Source organism: Canis lupus, chromosome 15 (genome assembly GCF_011100685.1).
Source record: "Canis lupus familiaris isolate Mischka breed German Shepherd chromosome 15, alternate assembly UU_Cfam_GSD_1.0, whole genome shotgun sequence".
In the NCBI taxonomy this organism is placed as follows: domain Eukaryota; kingdom Metazoa; phylum Chordata; class Mammalia; order Carnivora; family Canidae; genus Canis; species Canis lupus.
This window is the reverse complement of record NC_049236.1, coordinates 38,422,503-38,439,207: the sequence shown is the minus strand read 5'-3', so window position 1 is coordinate 38,439,207 and position 16,705 is coordinate 38,422,503. Positions and strand designations below refer to the sequence as shown.

The window sequence follows — 16,705 nt, the reverse complement described above, 5'->3', positions numbered from 1 at the left end:
CATTTAGATATTTACTCCATTGTGAGTTTATTTTTTGTGTATAGTGTAAGAAAGTGAGCCACTTCCATTCTTTTGCATGTAGCTGTCCAGTTTTCCCAGCAACATTTGTTGAAGAGACTCCTGTTGCATATTCTTATCTCTTTTATTGAAGATTAATAGATCATATCATGGGTTAATTTCTGTTCCATGGACCTATGTGTCTGTTTTTGTGTCAGCACCATACTGTTTTGATGACTGCTGCTTTGTAGGATATGTTGAAATCTGGGATTGTAATGCCTCCAGTTTTGTTCTTCTTTCTCAAGACTGCTGTGGCTAATCAGGGTCTTTTGTAATTCCATACAAATTTTAGGATCGTTTGTTCTAGTTCTGTGAAAACTGTTGTTTGTATGTTAATAAGGGATTGCACTAAATCTGTAGATTGCTTTGGGTAGTGTGGCCATCTTAATACTATTTGTTCTCCCAATCTATAAGTATGAACTATCTTGTCATTTGCTTGTGTCATCTTTAATTTTTTTATCAGTGTTCTGTTGTTTTCAGGTAAAAGAACAACTTGGTTAAGTTTATTCCTAGGTATTTTATTATTTTTGGTGCAATTTTAAGTGGTATTGGTTTGTCAGTTTCTCTTTCTGCTACCTCATTATCAGTGTATAGAAATGTAGTGGTTTCCTGTATACTGATTTTGGATCCTGAAACCTTACTTAATTCATTTCTCAGTTCTCGTAGTTTTCTGGTGGAGACTTAGGGTTTTCTATACATGGTATGATGTCATTTACAAATAAAGGTTTACTTCTTCCTTACCAATTTGGCTACCTTTCATTTCTTTTTCTTGTCTGATGGTTCTGGCTAGACTTTCCAGAACTTTGTTGATTAAAGTAGTGAGAGTGGACATTCTTGTCTTATTTCTGATCTCAGGGGAACAGCTGTGTTTATCATCATTGAGTATGAAGTTAGTTGTGGGTTTTTCGAATATGGTCTTTATTATGTTAAGGTATGTTCCCTCTAAACCTACATTGTTAAGGGTTTATCTATTCATGTTTATCATGAATAGATATTGCACTTTGTCAAATGCTTTTTCTGGATCTTTTGAAATAATCATATGCTTTTTATCCTTTCTCTTTTATTGATATGATTTGAAAATATTGAACCACTTGCATTCCAGGATTGAATCCCACTTGATCGTGGGGAGTGATTTTTTTTAATGTATTGTTCAATATGGTTTGCCAATATTTTGTTGTATTTTTGTATGAATGTTCATCAGGAATATTGGCCTATAGTTTCTCTCTCTCTCTTTGATAGTGTCTTTATCTGGTTTTGGTATCACAGGGTAATGTGGGCTTCAGAGAATGAATTTGGAAGCTTTCCTTCCTCTTCAATTCTTTGGAAAAGTTTGAGAAGAAAAAGGTTTGCTTTTTTTTTTTTTTTTTTTAAGATTTTTGCTTATTCTTGAAAGAGAGAGGCAGAGACACAAGCAGAGACATAGACATACCCAGGTGTCCCGAGAAGAATAAGTATTAACTCTTCTTAAATGTTCAGTTAGAGGGGCATCTAGGTGGCTCAGTGGTTGAGCATATGCCTTTGGCTCAGGACATGATCCTGGGGTCCTAGAATCAAGTCCCATATCAGGCTCCCTGCAGGGAGCCTGCTTCTCCCTCTGCCTATGTCTTTGCCTCTGTCTCCCGTGAATAAATAAATAATCTTTAAAAAATTTTAAAAGTAAATGTTTGATTGAATTCACCTGTGAAGCTATCTGGTCCTGGACTTTTGTTTGTTGGGAGTTGTTTTGATTATTCATTCAATATCATTGCTGGTAATTGTTCTGTTCAAATTTTCTATTTCTTCCTGATTCAGTTTTAGGAGATTATAGATTTTTAGGAATTTATTTCATTTCTTCTAGGTTTCCAATTTGTTGTCCAATTAGTTGTTAGAATATTATGAAAAATTATAATTTTTCATAATATTCTAATTCTTTTTTACTTTTGTGGTGTCACTTGTTATTTCTTTCATTTTTTATTTGGTTTATTTGAGTCCTTTATTTTTGATGTGTCTGGCTAGAGGTTTATCAATTGCATTGATCTCTTTGCAAAGAACCAGCTCCTGGTTTCATTGATCCGTTGGTTTTTTAGTTTTCTATTTCATTTATTTCTTCTCTAATCTTTATTATTTCTTTCTTTCTGCTGGTTTTAGGTTTTGTTTTCTCTTTTTGTAGCTCTTTTAGGTGTAAAGTTACATTGTGATTTTTCTACTTCTTGAGGTAGGCCTGTTGATGTAAACTTCCTCTTCAAACAGCTTTTGGTGCATCACAGAGATTTAGCATCATTGTTTTCATTTTTCTCCATGTATTTTTTTTATTTCCTCTTTAATTTCTTGTTTGACCCATTCATTGTTTAGTAGCCTATTAATTATTTAACTCCTTGTATTTGTGTTCTTTCCAGATATTTTCTTGTGATTGGTTTCTAGTTTCATAGTGTTGTGGTCAGAAAAGACACATGGTATGACTTCAATATTTCTGAATTTGTTAAGACTTATTTTGCAGCCTAACATCTATTCTGGAGAATATTCCATGTACACTTGAAAAGAATGTGTTCTAGGATGGAATGTTCTGAATGTATCTGTTAAATCCATCTGGTTCAAGGTGTCGTTCAAAGCTACTCTTTCCTTATTGATTTTCTGTTTAGATGACCCATGGATGTAAGTGGGATGTTAAAGTTCCCTACTACTATTGTATTACTATTGGTTCCTTCCTTTAGATTTGTTATGAACTGCTTTATGTATTTGGGTGCTCCCATGTTGGCTGCATAAATATTTATGGTTGTTGTATCTTCTTGTTGGATTGTCCCCTTTAGGATTAGGATTCTTTGTCTCTTGTTACAGTCTGATTTGAAGTCTATTTTGTCTTATAGAAGTGTTGCTACCCCGACTTTCTTTTCACTTGCATTTGCATGATAAATGCTTTTCTATCCCTTCACTTTCGTTTCAATCTGTAGGTGTCTTTAGGTCTGAAATGAGGCAGCATATACCAAGTCTTGCTTTTTTATCCATTCCATCACCCTATGTATTTGATTTACATTCAAAGTAATTATTGGCAGGTATGTAGTTATTACTGTTTTGTTACTTGTTGTTTTGTAGTATTTTCTGTTCTTTTCTTCTGGTCTCTTCTCTCATGGTTTGCTGGCTTTGTTTAGTAATGTAGTTGGATTCCTTTCTCTTTGTTTTGTGTATCTGGTCACAGTTTTTGTTGTGTGGTTACCATAATGTTTGTATATAACATCTTTTTTTTCTTTTTTTTAATAATAAATTTATTTTTTATTGGTGTTCAATTTGCCAACATACAGAATAACACCCAGTGCTCATCCCGTCAAGTGCTCCCCTCAGTGCCCATTACCCATTCACCCCCACCCCACCCCTCCTCCCCTTCCACCACCCCTAGTTCATTTCCCAGATTTAGGAGTCTTCATGTTCTGTCTCCCTTCTGATAACATCTTAATGCAGGGCAACCCAGGTGGCTCAGCGGTTTAGCACCACCTTCAGCCCAGGTGTGATCCTAGAGACCCGGGATCAAGTCCCATGTCAGACTCCCTGCATGGAGCCTACTTCTCCTTCTGCCTGGGTCTCTGCCTCTCTCTCTCTCTCTCTGTCTCTCATGAATAAATAAAATTAAAAAAAAAATAACATCTTATTCAGATGGTAGTGAATATTAAGTTGATGGTCACTTAAGTTTGAACCCATTCTAAAAACACTAAATTTTTAACTCCTCTCCTCCCCTCCCCAGGTTTTAGGTGTAAGGTGTCATACTTTACATCCTTTTATTTTGTGAATCCCTTGACTGATTTTAAAGGTATACTTAATTTTACTGCTTTTTTGCTTCCTACTTTTCTTACTCCTGCTTATGGTCTTTCCTTTCCACTCAGAGTTTTGTTTAATATTTGTTGTACGGCTTGTTTAGTGGTCATGAATTCCTTTAACTTTTGTCTGGGAAACTCTTTCTCTATCCTATTCTGAATGATAGCCTTGCTGGGTATTCTTGACTGCAGGTTTTTTCCTTTCAGCACTTTTTTCTGGCCTGCAAAGTTTCAGCTAAAAAAATCAGCTGATAGGCTTATGGGGCTTCCTTGTATGTAACTTTTCTTTTCTCTTGCTGCTTTAAAAATTCTGTCTTTATCACTACTTTTTACCATTTTAATTATAATATGTTTTGGTATGAACCTCCTGGGTTGATTTTGTTAGGAGCTCTCTGTGCCTCCTAGATCTGGATTTCCATTTCCTTCCCCAAGTTAGGGAAATTTTCAGCTATTATTTCTTCAAATACATGTTCTGCCCCTTTTACTCTCTCTTCTCATTCTAGGATCCCTATAATGCAGTGCTATTATACTGGATGGTGTCACTGAGTTCCCTTAATCTATTCTCATTTTTTGTTAATCTTTTTTCCTTCTCCTGTTCAGCTTGATTGTTTTCCATTCCTTTGTCCCCCACATCACTGATCCATTCTTCTACTTCCTCTAGTCTATTTATTCCCTCTAGTGTATTTTTAATTTGTTATTGGGTTCTTCTTCTGATTGTTTCTTTGTTTTGTTTTGTTTTGTTTTTTCTGTCTCTTTGTTGAGGGTCTCACTGAGGTCCTGTACTCTTTTCTCAAGTCCAGTAAGTACCTTTATGACCTTTCTTTATCAGGCATATTACTTATCTCTGAGAGTTTTGCTGTCTTGCTGTGATTTTGTCCTGTTCTTTCATTTGGGACACATTCCTGTTTCCTCACTTTGTCTAACTCCCTAACTCCCTGTCTGTTCTGACACAGAACAGAGTCAGTCATGCCTCTTGCTCTTGAAAGTAGTGGCCTTAGCAAAAAGCAAAAGTGCCACTATAGTGCCCTGCAGTGCAATGTCCCCTCTTCATCAGAACCTGGCATTTATGGGGTGTCCCCTATGTGTGTTGTGTGCACCTTACTGTTGTGGTGAGCTGCTTTTGCCTTCAGTCCAGTTGTCTTCTATGGCTCTCTTTGCCTATTGTGGGCAGGGTTTGGTTCCCTGTGATAGTGGGCCAGTCTGGGGCTGCCTTAGGCTTGAGCTGGGTTAGACCAGGTATTTTCCAGAGCTACAGGAGCATCACACTGCAGGGCACTCTCCCTGGGTTGTACCCTGAGAAGTTTTTGTTGGAGAGTGGGGCCTGTAGTCAGACCGGATGTCAGTCTCCAGCCCACTCCTGGGGCCACAGTCAGATTGCTGTGCATGGTTTTACTCCCCTTTCCCTGGGAGTCCCTTTGGGAGTGGTGCTAACCCCTCTCAGGGCTGCCTGCATACTGCCATGCTTGTGGCGTTGTTCTGGATGGACTGGCCAAGACCAGGTTGGGGGTAGGTCTGCAGGAGAGCTTGGGGGCCGGGCATGCTGTTAGCAAGCCAAGTGGTGAGTGTTCTTGCTGCAGTGGTTCACACAGGTGTACTGGTCTAGGCTGGAGCGTGGAAGAGGGAACTGGTGCCTGCCAGTTCATTTTCTCTTGAGTAAGTCTCCCATAGATCCTTGCCCCTGCAGCACATGCTCTGAGATCAGTAAACAAATCTCCCTCCCTCCCGTATACCCCAGGTATCTTTCAAACTGCTGCTTCAATGCCATATCCTGGTGACACTATTTGTTATGCTGTCTCCTTAAGGGCAGGGACTCAGTTTCCTTTCACTTTCTCTCTCTCACTGATTTTCAAAGTTCCAGATATGTTAAGCCCCCGACTATAAAAATCCACAACGTTAAGCCCCTCTGGTTTTCAAAGCCAAGTATCATGGGAGTTCATCTTCCCAGTGCAGGTCCTTGGTGCCTGGGGTGCCTGGGGTGGGGTCTGCACCTCTCCCCTCTGTACCCACAGTATCCCTTCCTTAGGTCCTGCAGATCTGTTTGGCTCCCAACTGCATCTCTACCCTTTTACCCTCTTCAGTGTGACCTCTTTTCTCTGTCTAGCTGTGAGTCTGTCCTGCCAATCTACAGGTCATTTACACTGATGGGGGTGTTATCAAGGTATAGCAGGAGATAAAGTGAGCCTAGGATTCTCCCCCTCTTCCATCTTCCCTGGAAGTCCCCAGAACAGAATCCTTGATTCTCCCCTCAAAGCTGTTTATACTCTGTCTTTCCCAGCTCAGTAAATGGCATAACCATTCACCATGCTGCTCAAGCCATAAATCTAGAGTCATCCTTAATTCCCATCTTCCTCTGACCACTGTGTACAACCCCTAAGACATGTCTCAGATCCAGCCACTCCTCTCCATTTCCTCAGTCACTCTTACACAGACTACCACCACTACTCTCTCCAAAACTATGGCAGTACATAGCCTAACAACCTTCCTTCTTCCTCGTGCAAGCAGAGTGATCCTAAAACACACATCAGATCATGGCACCACTGCCCCCATGTACCTAAACCTAATTTCCCATCAAGCTTCTCTCTGATGCTCAGACCTTCCTACTTCGGAACAGAACAAAGCTCACTCCTACTGGAGGCCTTTGTGCCACCTTTTCCTTCCACCTACCATAGGGTCCCCCATATTTCTGCACAGCAGACTCCCACTTGTCATTCAGGTCTCAGCTACATGAAGAGGCTTTTCCTGGCCCATTCTGAGGTAGACACCTAGTCATACTCAATTGTATACCTGCTTTTAATTCTGTGTAGCATTTATTGATGGAGATTTATTTGTTCATTATCTGTCTCCCCTCCCCCCAAAAAAACAACCTCTAGTTAAATGTCCAGTTTTCAGAATATTTTTTGGATCATCTCATAGCGTATCATATTCTTTCTCATTGGACTGATAAATCTGTCAATGGCAGATGTCTCCATCTGACTTGACTCTGGTCTCCACAGACTCCTTCCAGAAGAGTACAACTGGGTTGGGTGCCATGAGGGCTCATAGAATATGCATCTAAAAGCGTCCACTGAGAAATATGAACTACACAGTGAATAATACTGATGTCCTTTAACTGCCTCAACATCCCATCCCCCTCAACTGGTGCCCATGTTCCATTTCCCTCAAATCCAGTTGTTTATTGCTGAGACATATTCCACAATGCCTAAGCATATGTGAGCCTTGTGGAGATACAATCAGTTCATGCTGGAAGGTAGTCAAAGGGCACGGATCCCGTAGCCTTCCAGCAGGCTCCCAAGGTCACAGTGCAAGAGAAATGAGAGCCTTTCCCCGCTTCCTGGCCCCACCATTCCTGAGCAGAGCAGGAGGCCAGGGCAGATGTGGAAACACCAAAAGATGAAGCAGCAGTGTGATGGAAAACTCCGTCCAAGGCCCCTCCTAAGAGCTCACAGCTCAAGCCTTACTCAGGAATGGCCTGACTTTGGATGCACGGGGGCCAGAACAGTTTTAAGCATTTTATAGCTCAGCCTCAGTCTGATTCAAGGCCTACCTTGACCTGGCCCTGCTCACCTTTCCACTCTCCACTCTGCAAACTAACTGCAAGTTCTCAGCCACTTCTCTTTATCACAGGAGTTTTGCACGTGCCGTTCCCCCTCTCCTTGCCCCATCACGAGGCAAACTCTAGCTCACCCTTCAGCTGTTTAGACATTACTTCATTCTTTTATAATATCTATTCAATAAGCATTTATTGTGTGCTATTTATTTATTGGGTTGCCAGGAGCTTTTCTAAGTTTGAGAGAAACAGCAAACAACAAAATCCTACACTGCCATGGAAGATGAACTAATAAACATGATGTGTGTGGCAGAAGGATTATAAAGAATAGAGCAGAGAAGAGCAGAAAAGTTAGGATGCTATTTTGTATTGGGTGATGAACAGGTGAGATGGTAGTGATGAGCTGTGACCTGAATGACATCAGGGTGCAAGGCATGCAGGTGTCTGGGGAAAGGCCTTCCCATAGAGTAGATGATGTGAGCAGAGGCCCAGGATGTGGGCTTGGCATGCAGGGAGAAGCAAAGCCAGTGACTTTCAAGATTTTGCCTTGAGGACTTCGGGTTTAGTCTGTGATGGCAACTACTGTAGGCTTGAGCTGGAGAGTGACCTAACCTGGTTCATCTCCTCTGGGAGCTCCCCTGGCTCACTAACCACAGAGCACCCTCCCTTCCTCCATTCCCTCTCCTCAATATATTGAAGTGCTTCTGTGCTTGCTCCCCATCTGTGTGCCTTCAAGAGCAAGGGCTGGTTCTCAGTCACTGCCCACCCTCCAAGTACCCCGCATACACCTTATGCAATAAACGTGTATCAAAAGGACAAAGACATGATTTTCACATACTAATATCCCCGCAGTCCTGTCAGGGCCTAGTGTCAGTTCCCAGGAAGTGTTAGGAAGCGTATACGCACTCTGGTTACAGGCACCGTATAACAGGCATCAGCCTTTCTGTTTTAAAGCAGATCGACCCATCTGAGCAAAAGACTCTGGCCAATCTGCCGTGGATTGTGGAGCCGGGACAAGAAGCCAAGAGAGGAATTAATACCAAGTATGAAACCACAATTTTCTGATACTCCCCATCCTCCTGTCCTCGCGGTGCCTTGCACACTGAGCAGTCCCGGAGCAGGCTTCCCTTCGCGCCTCCGTTTCCACCCAGCCCAGGAGGAAGACTGCTCTGTTTGTGTGGCCTTGTCACGGGCGAAAGGCCGCTGGCCATTCCTGGGGACGTTCTTTCTGCACCAGTGACAGAAAGTGTGCAAACAAGACTTTCCAGCCGTAACCCCTGAAAGGCATGAGTTGAGATTTTTTGCTGACTCTCCCGACTCCCCTCCCTGCCACCACCCAAGGTTATTTCTAATGACTCTGCCCCCAACACTGCTTTGCTGAATTTGGGGATAATACCTTTAAAAAAAAAAAAGGTACAGGGGATCTCTAATACTGCCTAAAAGTATAAAAATCTTGGCTTTTTCACAGTCAGCAGTTTTAAAGGTAGAATCAGAACAGAACTAACCCCCATAAAACACCTGTAAAATCATATCACTAAGCATCATTCCATGCATAAGGATAAAAACCATCCCCATGATTGCCAGGAAATCCTGTTTCCCAATTTCTATATTTGTGGATTTTATATGTAATCAACCATGTCAGATAAAGAAAACATTTACATCTATGGATTGATTCAAAATTTAAGAATGATTCAAAACAGAGGAATTTATTATGCACAGAAAAATGTGTCTTGTATTAAATATTTTTATTAAAAGAATGTTTCATTAATGCACTGATAAGAAAACTAGGTTAGTTGTGAAGGATGTTTCTGGTTTCACTTCAAATAACTAAATTTTTACTGCTACCACCAAGAGGACCGGCTTGGGCGTGGCAAAGCGCTGATGACCCTCCCCAGAGCAGGAGATTAGGGCAAGCAGACTGGCATCCAACCGAAAGTGCTGATGCAGCCATAAGCTGCAAAGATTGTTTTTTTTTAACCTTCACAGTGTTTTAAAGAAAACGTTAAAAAAAATTTAGGGCTCCTGCTGTCAAGATTTCTGTCATGGAAACCTTGTTTGAGAAAGGTGTTAATAAAATTCTATTGCAAAAATTTTTTTTCTAGAAAAAAAATACAAAAAAAAAAAAAAAAAAGAGATATTCCAAAGTAATAAAACTCTTTTCTTGAAACAAATAAATGTTTGCTTACTATTTGATTAAATAAAATTTACTTACATTTCTTTAAGGTATTTTAATTTTTTTAATGTCTCTGTGGAGTATTTGTATGATACCATAATGTATATTTATGTAGAATCAAATTATATAAACAGTACCAATATCATTATAGAAAAAAGTAACATTTTAACGTATATTGTTCTAACTGATCATATTGTGAATCATTTTGAAGTTCATTATAGATATTGATAAATTGTGGGATTGTCTTAATGTTTTTTTTTAATTAACCTGTATTATTTTAAACCTGAGGATTATCAGTTATTCATCAGTTGGTGAGTTTTAAAGAAGGATAACTAAATTTTATTTGAAACTGACAAATGTATATGGATTTAGTTCAGTGTTGAAGAATTTTAATATTAAATTACTTGACCTGAACAGTTCCTTGTATATATTTTGCCTATTCACTGTTGATATGTATGTAGTAAATGGAGAGTAAAATAACACTGAAATATGGTACCAAAAGGTAATTGTATAGGAGCAAAGTAAATAGTAGCTTTGCTGAAACAAAAATGTGTAAATATGCTTGGGCTTCCAGTTATAAATTTTGTAATTTTTGTCATTATTTATATCCTATATAAAAAAAAGCACACAAAATAAAACAAATTGTACAGCCACTGGTGCTTGGCATCGTTCTGTGAGCACCTTTCTGCTTCCATTTAGGAACAAAATCAAAGGCCCAGCCTCCTCAACATCTATAGCTTAAAGGGATTTTTTTTAGCAATGGCAAAATTGAGAAAATGTGCTCATTTCTAAGTTCAACCAGTCTGAAAAAAAGGTACATTGGCCTTTAAACCTTAAATTTCAGCCAGAAAATCCCCAATGTCTTTAAATATTACAGTAGAATTGGCAAAACAGAAATTTCTAAATGAGCAAGGACCACCCAAGTAGATCACTTGTCTGGGACAATACAGATAGCATGTTTGGCAAAACATCTACACATCTCTCACTCAGCTTGGGCTGCTAAACCAAATACCAGACTCTGTGGCTTGAACAGCAAATGTATTTCTCACAATTCTGGGGGCTGGAAAGTCCAAGATCAAGATGCTGGCAAATAGGTTTCTCTCTGAGGGCTCTTTCTCTTGGTTTGTAGGCATCTACCATCTTGCTGTGTGGTCATGTGACTTCTTTGGTGTGTGTGTGAGCGCACACTCGCATGCACACGGGTGCAAGGTTGGGGAGCAGCAAGCTCTCTGGTGTATCTTCTTACAAGGGCACTAATCTCATCCTGAGGGCCCCACCATCGTGACTCCATCTAACCTAATTATATCCCAAAGGCCCATCTCCAAATACCATCACATCGGAGGATTAGGCTTCAACATATGAATCTTGGTAGGGGGTCAAAACATTACATAACATCAATCCTTCCATTTTCCTAAAACACACATGCCAGCTGCAAGTCAGAGACACTAGAAAGGTCAACGATTCATATTCCATAACCTGTGACTTTCCAGAGATCTCCCCTGCAGTGCTGGCTCTGCTACTCTTTGAAACACACACCAAAACAAACTTGGGGTGCTACCAGCCTGACATGCATGGACCCAGGTCTCTGAAAACACTAAAACCATCTGAGAAGAGATGACATTTAGAGGCAGAAAGGACAGGCTTCCTGAGGAAAGGTTTGGGCGAGGATTTTAGATGGTAATGCTTCAGCTGAGCTAACTGGGCCCCTTTTTATCTTTGCTAACCACCAAGAGGTCAGCAGTCCTCTTCTCTCTGTGGATCAGATGCTTGTTTGTACCAGTTATGGTCCCAGCATGAAGCAGATGGCACATTCCAATTGGGATATTTTAAGAGTTTAATAAATAGAATACTTACATAGGTGTTGGCAGCATGTAGGGAAACAGACGGGTGGAACGGTGTCCCTGGGCTGGTGATCGCCTAAAGGGGAAGGGAAAGGAGGGGGCTGACAGACAGGCTGCAGGACACCGCCAGCTGTGGTGGCCCTGAGGGGGAGCCAGGGATTAAAATACACTGATCTCACTCTCCACCCTGCATTCCCTGACCTCCCTGGAAGCCAGAGGACAAGGAGCCCACTGATGCAGTCTACACAGGGCAGGGAAGAGGGAAGAGAGGTCCGAGGGGCAAGTGGAAGAGAGCCAGCCCAACGATGAAGGAGGGGCTTGCAGCTCATGTCTTAAAGGAGCAGTCTGACACATCAGTAACCGCAGTGTCCACGGGGGGCTGGGGATCCCTGAAGGCTAATATTATTCCAAAAAAGAACTTTAATTGAATTATTCTATTCTTTTCTTAAATTATATTCTACGATAAATTTGGGTGAATGAACCCCATGAAAATTAATCCCAGTTAATCCATTAATAAGTCATGGCAGTAGTTTTTCTCAAGACACACCAGATTTTCTGTTGGAATAACTAGAAAATAATATTGGGGTAGACAATGTTTGGATATGATGGAGCACCAAAACAGGCCTAGATAATGAACACATGGCCAAATTCTCAAAAATAAAAATTCACACTTGGACCCCAAGTAACACTGCTCTGAAAAGAAATGAAAATCTGGTAAGTGGGCTAGCCTCCAGAGTTCACTCTTCTCCCACAGAACTGTCATATAATGACCGTATTCATAAGTCTATATGGAATAAAGCCTTTAGGACATTCTGTTTTTCAGTTTTCTTTTTATATAATAAGGCGATTCACTATGTTTCCTATGAAAATCAAGCAATCTGACAGTTATAAACACATCTTACAATATAACTGGGACATCAGCCAACATAAGCCAACAGAACCTACCTGCACCCAGGCTGCATCAGCCCGCCCCTGCTCCATCTGGCCCACCCCACACCCATTTACTGTGGTCTGTGCAAGTGAACCCAGGCATCTGGGTGCCCCGGCAAGAGTCCTGCTTCCCACAGAAACCATCTCCAAAGCAGGCAGAGAATCTCCTAGGCCTGTTGCCCAGTCACCATCCTGTGTACTGTGAAATCCCATTAGTACCCATGAGCCAGGGAGAATTAACCCTAAGAATTTGGAGCAGACCTCGGAATGCCAATTCCACTTAGCTGTTTCCTCTCTTCATCCCAAGCCAATCTACTGAGAACTTGCTCTGTGTTCATTGTGGCACTATTTAGCTTAAAGCTGCTAATGCAAAGACACAACATACTGCACGCTGTATAACTCATAAAGAATTATAGCTACAAGTTACTTATAATCAAAACAGCTTTTGTTTTACTCTCCTATGTTTGTGAAAACTGCATGGGCATTCAATTTTCCAAGAGTAGTTAATGACCAAGGACGTGAGGATTTCCATCAGACTGAAACAGAGACTCTGGGGCAGCCCGGGTGGCTCAGCGGTTTAGCACCGCCTTCAGCCCAGGGTGTGATCCTGGAGACCCGGGATCAAGTCCCACGTCGCTCCCTGCATGGAGCCTGCTTCTCCCTCTGCCTGTGTCTCTGCCTCTCTCCCTCTCTCTGTGTCTCTCATGAATGAATGAATGAATGAATGAATGAATGAATGAATGAATCTAAAAAAAAAAAAAGAAAGGAAACGAGACTGCATTGAACAGCTCCAGTAGGGTCACCCCGGCTGGAGGTGCAGCCCCAGCAGCTGAAGTTTCCTCAGACGTCCAGGAAACTGAGGAGCATGCAGGTCACAGAAGAGACTTCATCAGCACAGCAGAGCTTATCATGCATCTTCCAATGCCTGCCATTTAGGGGACACATAAGTTATATGTCAAAGTACAGTGAGGGCAAACTCAGAGGGAGTCGTTCTTACTCATAACATGGCGTTCAAAGCAATTCATAGTCAATGCTCAATTTAATTGTCCTCTGGATGTCTCAGTCTCAATCAAGCATCCCAACAGCTGCTCCCTGAGGAGCCTGCAAGCTCTCCCTCGTACTGCCTCTCCTCAGTAAGACACATGAGAAGGGAAGTCAAGATGCCTCCAAGTATGAAGCAACATCAGCTGTTTTCTGACATTTGAGAGGCTGACTTCTCTCCACTTATCAAAAGTGCATGCTCAGTTTTTGGAGAGTTTGAAAAAAACAAAAACAAAAGCCCCGATGTGCTAAGTGTTGAGTCAAGGGAGATGCGGAAGAAAGGCACAGGAAATTCAGGAATACCATCTGAGCAGGCCATTTCTGGGGATGTGTCTGGATAGGGAGACGGAAGGCTGCAAACTCAGATGGCTTCAGAGCCACACAGGTGATGTGGGGGGAGGGGAGGTCTATGACAATCCACAGAGCACCCGACTCATCTCAGGGGGCAGCTGCTACTTACTCTCAGCTGACTGTTGCCAGGCAGAAATGAAGACCCTCGGCCAAGAGATTTTCTAAGAAATTAGAATTTATGCAAAATTACCAGATTTTCAAATGCTGGCAACAAATTCAGCATTTTAAAAAATAAGTGTGGGCCAAATAAAACTCACCTGTGGGCTGGGCATGATCCATGCATCAGTCCTTTGTGAGTTTCTGAGATTCCACCAAGCTCCACCAGCCTCCCAGCAAGCTAGATGTCCAGTTACTGATCAGAGGAGGAAGAGTGTGTGTGTGGCTAGAGTGAGGGGGTGGAGGAGGCAGAGACAGTCACTGACATTTGTTGGACTGCTCTTATACATCAGGTTGGTTTATTCAGTATCAGGAACTGAATTTAGGGACTAGTAGCAAAGACCAGAAAGAACAGTCTCTTAAATAGGGAAGGGTTGAATTTTTTCTCATGTAACATGAACTTCAGAAATAGGACAGGGCTGGAATGGTAGGTCCACAAGCTCCTTCTCTGTTCCTACTCTGTCATCCTTAGCATATAGCATCTGTAAGGTCACTCCACAATCACAAAATGGCTGCCAGAGCATTACCCAGCACATCCGAATTCCAGATCATAAAAAGAATGGTAATGACCTAAGGTCTCCTGCCTCCCAAATGAGTAAGGCAATCTTTTTTTTTTTTTAATTTTTTTTAAATTTATTTATGATAGTCAAAGAGAGAGAGAGAGAGAGAGAGGCAGAGACATAGGCAGAGGGAGAAGCAGGCTCCATGCACTGGGAGCCCGACGTGGGATTCGATCCCAGGTCTCCAGGATCATGCCCTGGGCCAAAGGCAGGCGCCAAACCGCTGCGCCATCCAGGGATCCCCAGTAAGGCAATCTTTTAGGAGCTTTCCTGGAAGCCCCGCCTGGCACCTTCTACTTATCACTCATTGGCCACCCCTATATAGGCAGCTGGAAAATGTAGCTGTTGATTTTAGGTGAGCACACGGCAGCCCCAACAATTCAGGAGTTGTTAGGAAAAGGGAGAGACTGGATACCAGGACAGCCACCAACAGTGTCTGCCATGATGGGAATAATCACGGCACTAGGTAAAAAGTGAAAGCAAGGACACACAGGGGAGACACCTGGATAGAGCAAGCCATGACCAGAGGAGGAACTGTTGGTAATAACCCTAAAAGTATTGCTCTATAAATTAGCCACCAAATCCAAGCCGGAAAGAGCCCCTTGTCCGTGTTACTATAATGGACAGACCAAACATCTGGGCTGCTCAGCAACACTCCTGAGGATATCGTGGCAGTGCATGGAAAGGAACACACTGTATAAGCAGGGGTCACACACATAGCTGGCAGGGGGACAGAACAACTGGCAACGGCCTGGCCATGAGGGTGACAGACAGCACAGGGTACCAGTTCTCAACCTGCACTGCACTCTAGACTCACCTGGGGAACTTGGGGAACTTTAAAATAATACAGAGACCTGATTACCATATCTCCAGATACTGAATTAACCAGCCTGGGAGAAGGTCCGGGTTTAGGGAAGTTTTTAAGTCTCCCAGGTAATTCTATTACAACAAAGTGTAAGAAGCTTCACCTCTGGATGGATGAGGCTCTCCTGAACCCCTGAGAAGCTGGGCAGCCCCTGTACGTCTCCAGCACGAGAGGCTCCCAAAAAGCAGGTCCCTGAGAACCAAGACTTGAACTTGGATACACGTGACAGCCAAAGCCAGAGTTCTACCACACTCCCAAGCACCAGCCCAAGGTTCTTCCTCCACTCTCATTCCCAACCCTCCAGCACTGGTGGGCACATGCATATCCCAAAGAGAAGAAAGTTTGAGATGTCTCAGAAGAAAGCAGATGACAGCTTTCCTGCTGAGGGAAGGCTGTCTCCTGGGAGCTAAGAGCAAAAAGGTAAGTCTACCACGAGGTAGAAAAGGATGCTCGGAGAAAGCAGAAGTCACAAGTTCCGACTTTGTAAACCATGGAAACATGGGCAGCAAAGGAATGAAGTCTGTAACTGAGACAAAAGATAAGAATACTATTGAGCCCCATATCAGATGCTTGACATGTTTTTCAGGCCTCACAAAAAACTCTATCAAGTGTTGTGGTCCCTATTTGACAAATAAGGAAAACAAGGCTCTGAGAGGCTACACCTTTTCAAGTGAAAGGAAATGAAATCAAGGCAGAAAGAAGGCACACGGCTCCAGTAACCCCAGGGCTAATGCTATTCTCAACTGAACTCCTTGAGAGTTTCGAAGTAGAAATAAGCATCTCCAGGGGGCAGACCATTGCAGGGCTGCCACATTCTCAACTCAATACTTGAATCATCTGAGAACTGAGACCCGGCTGGGTAGTAGCCAAGTGCTGGCAAATCCAAAACATCCCCCAATCCCGGCCATCCATTTGGCTCCTATCGGAATAGGGCCCCGCTTCTTTTTTCAAAGAGTAATCCTGGGCAGCCCAGGTGGCTCAGGGGTTTAGTGCCTGCCTTTGGCCCAGGGCCTGATCCTGAAGACCCGAGATCGAGTCTCACATTGGGCTCCCTGCATGGAGCCTGCTTCTCCCTCTGCCTATGTCTCTGCCTCTGTGTGTGTGTGTCTTTCATGAATAAATAAATAAAATCTTTTAAAAAAATGAATTAAAAAAAAAGTAATCCTTACAGGCACAAAGATGGGTTAACCAGAATACCCAAAGCAAAAGCATCTCAAGAGCAGGGACCAGGGGATCCCTGGGTGGCTCAGTGGTTTAGTGCCTGCCTTCGGCCCAAGGCGTGATCCTGGGGTCCCACATCGGGCTCCCTGCATGGAGCCTGCTTCTCCCTCTGCCTGTGTCTCTGCCTCTCTATCTCTGTGTCTCTCATGAATAAATAAATCTTTAAAAAAAAAAAAAAAAA

General features: G+C 42.4%; 2 protein-coding genes and 1 long non-coding RNA gene across 39 annotated transcripts in view; 1 reads left to right on the top strand and 2 right to left on the bottom strand.

Annotated features, from left to right (window-relative positions):
- The window catches only part of ANKS1B (ankyrin repeat and sterile alpha motif domain containing 1B), a 1,057,476-nt gene extending 1,047,264 nt beyond the window's left edge, over nt 1-10,212 (top strand). For 17 of the 22 annotated variants that reach the window (XM_038558748.1, XM_038558747.1, XM_038558746.1 and 14 more), the window contains one exon: nt 8,341-10,212. In XM_038558748.1, the coding sequence (XP_038414676.1) occupies nt 8,341-8,451 (111 nt within the window). In that variant the 3' untranslated portion in view covers nt 8,452-10,212. Of the gene's footprint in view, nt 1-8,324 lie in introns of all 22 variants that reach the window. The other 5 variants (XM_038558749.1, XM_038558744.1, XM_038558739.1 and 2 more) reach the window with 2 other exon arrangements.
- The window catches only part of APAF1 (apoptotic peptidase activating factor 1), a 146,052-nt gene that overhangs the window by 35,031 nt on the left and 94,316 nt on the right, over nt 1-16,705 (bottom strand). For 15 of the 16 annotated variants that reach the window (XR_005370661.1, XR_005370660.1, XR_005370663.1 and 12 more), the window contains one exon: nt 11,414-11,476. The exons of the other annotated variant lie outside the window; for it this stretch is intronic. Coding sequence is in view for 8 of the 15 variants with exons in the window: in XM_038558766.1 (XP_038414694.1) it covers nt 11,414-11,476 (63 nt within the window). In the remaining 7 variants the exon portion in view is untranslated. The remainder of the gene's footprint in view (nt 1-11,413; nt 11,477-16,705) is intronic. 16 annotated transcript variants of the gene reach the window in all.
- LOC119869417 lies at nt 11,486-14,514 on the bottom strand. The gene is made up of 3 exons (XR_005370674.1): nt 13,980-14,514; nt 13,832-13,883; nt 11,486-13,255 (listed from the first exon to the last, which is right to left on the bottom strand). It is a non-coding gene; the product is annotated as an uncharacterized LOC119869417 (long non-coding RNA).